At 44.9% G+C, this 7,815-nt stretch overlaps 1 protein-coding gene across 5 annotated transcripts in view; it reads left to right on the forward strand.

Moving 5' to 3' along the window:
• COL26A1 (collagen type XXVI alpha 1 chain) overlaps positions 1-5,787 on the forward strand; it is a 175,734-nt gene extending 169,947 nt beyond the window's left edge. For 3 of the 5 annotated variants that reach the window (XM_030472592.1, XM_030472591.1, XM_030472595.1), the window contains one exon: positions 1,595-5,787. In XM_030472592.1, the coding sequence (XP_030328452.1) occupies positions 1,595-1,767 (173 nt within the window). In that variant the 3' untranslated portion in view covers positions 1,768-5,787. The remainder of the gene's footprint in view (positions 1-1,594) is intronic. The other 2 variants (XM_030472594.1, XM_030472596.1) reach the window with 1 other exon arrangement.
• The last annotated feature ends 2,028 nt before the right edge of the window (positions 5,788-7,815 follow it).

Here is a 7,815-nt window from a genome sequence, read left to right on the forward strand (position 1 = left end):
TATTTTTAGTCTGTGCTTTTGAGATGATAGTTCCATTCTTTAACATTGACATATTTTAGGCCCTACAAAAGTACTGTTTAGAAAGAGAACTTGGAAAATAAGGTATTTTTTTCCTTGTGCAATTATGTTCCTCCCTGTGTGTGTATATGGTCAAACAGAAAAAGACATAAAATAACAAAATAGCATTTCCTTGAGCACAGACCTCCCCACACAGGTTTAAATCACCCAGCACCCACTATCTGGTGATGTTCCCACTGTAGGTGTTATGGGTTTGACCACAGGTTTCTGGGCAGCCCAACTCAGCCCAGCTTTAAAGCCCCACGCAGAAATGCCAATCGCATGCTCTCATTTTCCCAAGGAAGCTCCCAATCCAGTGTGGTTTCCAAACCCGCAGCCACCCAAGCAACAAGGCAAAACATACTAGCAAACAAACTTCTTCCCTGCAATGGGAGGGCACTTGGAGATTATCTGGCCCAGCAAACTGCAGAGAGCAGCCCAGCAGGACACCCAAAAGCCCAAATTGTTTGGCAGTGTTTAGTTCCAGTGAACACAGCACAAACCCTCCAGCAGCCAAATCCTCACTTGAAACAAATGCTGCCTCATGGGGTCGAACCATGGCTGGGTGTCTGGCTTGGGAGGTTGGGTTCTTGGCAGGGAAACAAGCAAATGTCCATCTCTGAAGGCAAAAGGAAGAACCTGGGGCATTAAAAATGATGAGGCAGCACTGAGTTATCAGTGTCTGTTGCTGACTGCTGGGAAACAGAAGAGTGGCCATAGTCAAGTGCATATTTAACTTCATGGGGCAGGATGCTGTAGGAAGAAGAGGTGTGTGTTTCCATGGGGCACACGGGGAGAATGGACAGCTAAGATTTATTCCTAGCTTTATTGCTAATTTGGCTCTAGCTTAGGGTGGATCAAGCCTTTTGTTCAATCTTTTCAGTGCCTCAAAATGTCCTCCTTTACAAGGAGTGAAATGGTACTTAAACCCCCAGGAGCATCGCTTCCCAGTGACCACTTGGCCCCATCCTTCACGAGCAGGAGGCTGTGGGCAATGCTGAGTAGCAGCTGTACCCCAAGCAAATTATAACCAATAGAAGAACAGTGCTTTATAAATGGACTGCAAACGAGAACAGGACCTTTCTTCTTTACTGTGAGGGTGCTGAGGCACTGGCATAGGCTGCCCAAAGAAGTGGTGAATGCTCCATCCCTGGCAGTTTTCAAGGCCAGGCTGGACAGAGCCTTGGGCAACATGGTCTAGGGTGAGGTGTCCCTGCCCGTGGCAGGGGGTTGGAACTCAATGATCTTAAGTCCTTTCTAACCCAAACCATTCTATCATTCCCTGATTTTATGACCTGCTGGGCCTCATGCAGTAAGTGTACTTAGCCTAGAGTTTAGACAAAGCAGAGGGAAAAGACCTAATCTAGGAGTAGTGCGATGGCAGCAAACATGTAGCTCCACAATCGCTTACTGGATGGAGAGACAACAGAGGGATGACACTTCTTCCAGAAGAGGTACCATCCAGAAGGGCCCATTTATCTTTTTCCTTAGCCTCCCCTTTTAAATAGTGCTTTCCCGTGACTTTCTCTCCTTACAGACTCTTTATCTTCCATTGAGCCAGGCTCTGGACAGGATGTGATCCCGGGCTCCCCTCTGCGAACCAGCATCAAGATCAAACGTGGAGGACCACAGCAGCCGCAGGCCTACCAGATCCTCTCTTCACTGCTGGATGACAGTGAAGCCAAAAGGAGAAGCAATCGGATGAAGTAGGAGCATCTATGTGTTCTCCATGTCTGTTCACCAGTTAAAGATACAGTATCCCAGTGCTTAATTGCAAAGTGCAAATGAAGTGGGTAGGAGGCTGCAGTGTTGGCAATGAGGTTTCCTTACCTGGCCAATACTACGCCCTCATTGCAGGAAATGTCTTACCCATAGCTCAGAGAGGGTCTGATGAACATTTGTCTCGATTTTATTGTTTAGCCTTTGGAATAGCAGATGGCAGGTATCCTCAGAAGCTGTCTACACAAATGACACCTCCTGACTGTGTCTCTGCAGTTTAACCCTCCCCTTGTTTCCCCACTGCCCTTGATAGTTAGTTACAGAACTGCTTAACTGGCTGAGACAATCAATCCCATGTGGACTCAAAGCCAAGCCTTATCCTTGTCCATTGGTATAGTTGGTGGCATCTGCTCTTATTTTATGTGGTGGTGTCATGCTGACTTTCAGGTGAAGATGCCACTTCCATAGGCCATTAAAGCACAACCTGCAAGCATTTATTTTAAGCAAAGAGCAATTAAAACTGTTACTCTGAAAGTTCAGGTTACTCTTTGGATTTTAGCATCAAAAACTTGGCTTTTCATGTTGCTAATTGCATGTGAGCGGCGTTATTTCTATTTGTGGTTGGCTAAGCAAGGACTATAGATGCAAATGTTCATGGCAGCAATGACTTTCTATCTATATTCAGTGGTATTAGATTGTTTCTGTGAAAATATAGAGCAGTTTGTATGAGGTGTGATGGAATTGTGCAAGAGTTTTCCCATACTGTGTTCAGCTTGTGCATACATCCAGGGATAATTAATGTAAGCAGCAGCAATAGCTATTCACAGAAGAGGAGATTTTGCAATAGTTTCTTAATCCTACATCAATAAGGAAAAATGTTTTCACACTATTTCATTTTTCTCTTGTGAATAAATCCTTGCTATTTGAATCTGGAGATGGTGTAGTAGCAAACCACAGCCTAAGGAATTAGTCTTGTCAAGAGCTTATCTTGCACCGAGAGTTAAATACAAAGCCATTTTACTTTCTGCAATAACTTGTTCTTTTGGGGGAATTCCCAGCTTCCAGGGTTAGGAAGTTGAATCTGCCCTTCTGTGACAAATGAACCACTGCACCTGCTGTGCAAACCACATTGGACAAGTTGATGCCATTCATGTAGGCAGTGAGTACAAAGGGTGAGACTAATCAATGGTACTATTTTTTCACCCTTTTTTAAACACACCCCATCCCTAAAACAGTTTTCAAATTCAGCCCAGGATGAAAATGAGCAAATTGAGTTTGTGATTTTATAGCATAAGTCAGGTAAATGGGTCACATCCTATTTGGTTCCTAGTGCAAGATGGAGCTACCTGGAAAAGGCAAACAGCACAGCACTGCTACAGTATTTCTCTCAAAAGCTGCTGCAAAGACCAACAGCTGGATGGTCTGTGTATTCAGCAACCCCTTTTACCCAGTTATCTTCCCAAGGCAAAACCAGCAGCATGGGGTACCTTGGAAATGAAGCTTAAAATGAAGGAGCTCTGCCAGCCCACCATTAGCCACACATTGAATGAACTTTCCGTCTACATAGTAAACGGGGTGGACCTCCAGAGAGCTCAGAACACCCACATCTTCCCTCTGAAGAGTGCTGTGTTTTCAGAAAGGAGCAGGGTCCATTGGGAAGACTGAGTTCACTAATGTGAAATTAGCAAAAAGATGTTTCCCCATTTACAGGCTGATTTTAGTGCAGGAATTGAGAAGTACTTGATCACCTCTCTGTCCTGATCATGTGGACACCACGGGACATGGCTCGTGGCTTCCAGGGAAGACCCCTTGCACCTACCAGTAGGTGTTGGACAATCAGGCCCTGAAGACTGAGGCAAAATCCCAGTTCAGTCTAATGGTGGGCGCTGGGCGGGTTGGTGGTGGCTGTAGTCGCCTGCCACGTGGAGAGGGTGTCCTCATGGCAGCTTCAGGAACTAACCCAAACCAAAGCAACCTTTAAAAAGGGAAACAGCAAAATTCCATTGCACTGGTCCTGTTGCTCCGGGGTTGGATTTGGGGAACAGGGAGTACGATGAGGCCATTTTCATGTCCCTGACACTTTGGAGCCCTCATACTGAATGGAAAGAGAAATTTTTCTTCCTCTAGGTTTGTCATCCTGAACTCAAAGCTATTGCATTAGATTGATGAGAGCTCTCTTCCAGTCATTCGTATTGACTAGGATTTGGGATTTTAAATTATTTAAAACAAATTACTGGCAAGATGAATGGAAACAGAATGGAAGTTGTTTGCAATGAATCCTGCCAAGTCAGTTGTCAAAAGACTGGTTAGATTTGGGTTGCAACTGTTTTCATTACTGACTTTCCTGGATTTCTGTATGAGCTATGTGGTTCTTTTTCTCCCCATGCTTTGCTTTATTCAGCTACATCTCTCTGCTGTGGTACTGTATCTTTAACTTGGGTGGCAGTAGGATTATACCAACTGGACTCTGCTCAGCTGGGATTTCATTCCTCTCTACTTACATAAGGGTCAGACCATGCTGTTGTGCAGGCCCAGTTTAATTATGTTTTAAAGATGAACACAGCCTCACACCCTGACATTGATGATATTTATCACTGAGCAAACCACTCCAACCCTTTTGCATCTTAGGCAGGAACTAAGGTTCATTTTAGCCAGGGCATAGAATGCATCTTGCCAGGTCTGTGTAACTTACTTAGTGGATTTATTTTGAATGCGTGCTCATTTAGAAATATACTTTCATTGAAATCTTTAGTGCTTTCTCTTACATGCCCACTGTGCAATACCATAGTGTGTTCTTTTCCTTTTCCTAAGACTTTGTTGAAATGCTTAGTATTTCTCTGAGCTCCAATGTGGTTTTGACCTGGATTGGTTCTGGTTGTAGTAAAACATTTTCCTTGCCTCAAGCTAACCAGAAGCAGCAGCAGCACATTGCACAACCACAAATCTTTGCAATTCATGCACCCTCATGTTCACCAGCAATCTGGCACTCCTGGGAGGAGGAGAGTGCTTCTCTCCAGAGTATCTAATTTGCACTTACTGTAAAGAATTGATAACAACCCAGGGAAATAGGAGTAAATTAGAGAGAAGAGCCCTTGCCTGCTCCCACCAAACTCCACAGTAATTTTGCCATCAACTTTCAAAGGAACAGGCCCTAAAAATCAGGTCCAGCTCCCAAGCTAGCATGGGCTGGTGCTGCTCAGTGCAGCCAAGCAGAGGGCACATGAGCAGCTTGCTGAGGGTTCAGCTCTGGGCTGGGGGTTCACTCCCAGTCTCTTCATTGAACTATTTTAATGTAGGAACCTGACCACTGTGACAAAGGCCTCTAAAAGACAATCAGCTTCTGGAATTAATTCTCGATACAATTTATTGGAAATCCATTCTCCTCCACGTTTACAGCTTGTCTGATTCAAGATTACATTCCATTCTGGTGCTTGGTGGTCCAGGGGATTAAAGCACTCGCAGTGTCTGCGACTGTGTTGGAACCAAGCAATTCAAAGGTGCTATAACTGTTCACAAGGCACATTCCCATCCATCCGAGGAAACGTTAACTTTTTCACTAGTTATTTTACACAGTATTTTTTTATTTATATCAGTGTGTTTTGTATGTGTGCAAATGGTCCTGGCTTCTCTCATTGTAATAAGCTTTACAGCCATTTGGTCCTTTATAGAGCAGCCATTCGCAGTATCTTGCAATCGTGTAATTTCTTAACTTAGAGCAAGACTAAATCTCATCTGACATGATGAACTCCTTTATGGCAGGCTCTAATGTTTGCTGTAAACACAACCTGTTTGTTCCACCTCTTGCATGGTTACTTACCTGTTTTCATATTGCTATGTTATTGTTCAAAATAGCTATTTCTCTTTATTCGCTATGGGGTTTGTTACTGTATATGGAATGTTTTTTGTATTCAGCATTTTCTTACAGAGCAGAGTGGGAACAGTATTCAAGAACCCACAAATACCAAAGACCTTTCATGTAATGCACTGAGAAATAAACATACTGTAAAGGAATATGATGTCAGGTGTCCGTATTTACCACGTTCAGGGGCAGAAAATGCTTTCACCAGCTAAAGCCAAGTCTGGCAGTTCCCTTGCCTATGATGGGCCTTGACTCTTATGCAGATATTGGCATGACTGCCAGCTCAGAGGTTTGAGCTTGGCCTCTGGGACACATTTAGTCACTACTCTGCATTCCCAGCCACGCTATCGGAATACAGGGGCATATCCCTTCACGGTTCCCTAATTCCTCAAGCAGCCTGGATAAGCCTTTGAGCACTGTCAGCTTTGAGCACCTTGCTTTGCATTGCAGAGTGAGGTACCACCTGGATATAGCACTCTCTTCCCGCAGGAAGTAAGTGCGCAGCTATTCCTGCAGGAGCTTTATGTCAGTGGTCACAGCTTCCCCTCAGATGAACAAGGGCATTCTGGCTGCAGCAGACTGTGAAGGGGGTACAAGCCAGAGAGAATTCTGCAGTGCTTAAGCATGTAACCTAAAATCTGTTGTTATTTTCAGCTTGCCTCACTGCCTCGGCTTTCCTTGCAGCTCAAGGAGGGTGTGTTGGCTGGTCTAGGACTGCAGCAGCCACCCGGGCCCCAGCACTGCAGCCCCTTGGTACCTCCTGAGCATCTGCCTCCTCCCGAAGCAGCTGCGTTTACACTTGTGCCTTCTCTGGATTTGCCTCTGGGCTTACAGAGATCCCCAGTCATCATCTCTTGTGACCATTCGAACTGTTGAAGAGGATGTGGTTAGGGACCTTTTTGGTTTTTAACCTTCCTATGGTGGGAACAACTACCCATTTAGACTCAACTACCTGTCTGTTTGCAAAGGGAGGCTTTGCTCTGCCTGTATCGGCTGCAGAGGAGGACCTGGGCTGTTTCTGTCAGAGATGGGACAGTTCTGGTTTCTGAACTTGTTTTTCACATCCTAACAAAAACAAGAGATATGTAAATCACAGCCAATGTTTTCCCCCTGCCGATCAGATTACACTGCAGATACGCAGACACCAATGTTGTAGCAAAGGCTAACTCTTGTAAACACTGAGAACATCCACAAGGCCTCTGCTTCGTACAGCTTTTTGCATCACTGATGAGGACATACTCAAGGTTACTTGATGCCAAACATTCCCATGCAGCACTTCTCTGGGTCTCTCTGGGTGTATTTATCTTGGTTTTTGTGTCCTAACTGCTCCAACTCTGATCCATTTATCCTTGCAGAAAGCCCTCTGAGGGCAGGCCATTCTGTTAATCGCTATTGCACAGATTGGGAGTTGCTGGATAAAAGGCAAAATTAATTTCTCGGGACATTTGTGGCTGTGCTGGCTCCAAATTAGCATCAGGCCCATGCTGGTCTCAGGGCCATTATGGCCACTGATTGTAATCACAGCGAGGGCAAACGGCGCTTTTCCTAACGCTCAACACAGCGCAACAAAAATCAATGGCAGAGTTGAACAGATTGAACTTCTCACAGGAGCTGATTAAAAGAAAACCATGTAATTCTTAAACGAAACAGTTACTCTTTTTAACTACACTGCCTTAACTCTTCATTAGCCACATGCTCAGCAGCAAGTTGCTATACAGCTTGCTTTGGAAAGAAAGACGAGCGTTAACGCTATAGTAAGAACAGCTCCAACAGTGTTGTTTTCTACATTCCCGCTGCTGGAATTCCTTCTCCATGTTTCAGCTTATTGTATGTATGTGACCAGGGAAGGGCTACCAGGGGTACCCCGCACCCCAACACAGCCTGAATCAGCAGCTGTAACCCATGCTCACAGCCTGGGGAAGGGGAAAGCAGGGATCCCGATACAGGAACAAGCTCATCCTAAGCTTCCCAAGCAACACCATGGCCAGAAAGGAAACTACTGCACTGTACACGTTATAAAGGAAAAATAATCAGGGATTATATTACCCTATGTCCCACTGCAACCTCTCTTAGGACAGTGTGGCTACAGTTTACCAAAACAGTGACAAGTTGGTTTAAAGGTGGATTGGAAATAATTTGCTTGGCATCCAAGAGAGCCTGGTGGCTGGTCAGGCCTGACA

Source organism: Strigops habroptila (genome assembly GCF_004027225.2).
Source record: "Strigops habroptila isolate Jane chromosome 13 unlocalized genomic scaffold, bStrHab1.2.pri S16, whole genome shotgun sequence".
NCBI lineage: Eukaryota > Metazoa > Chordata > Aves > Psittaciformes > Psittacidae > Strigops > Strigops habroptila.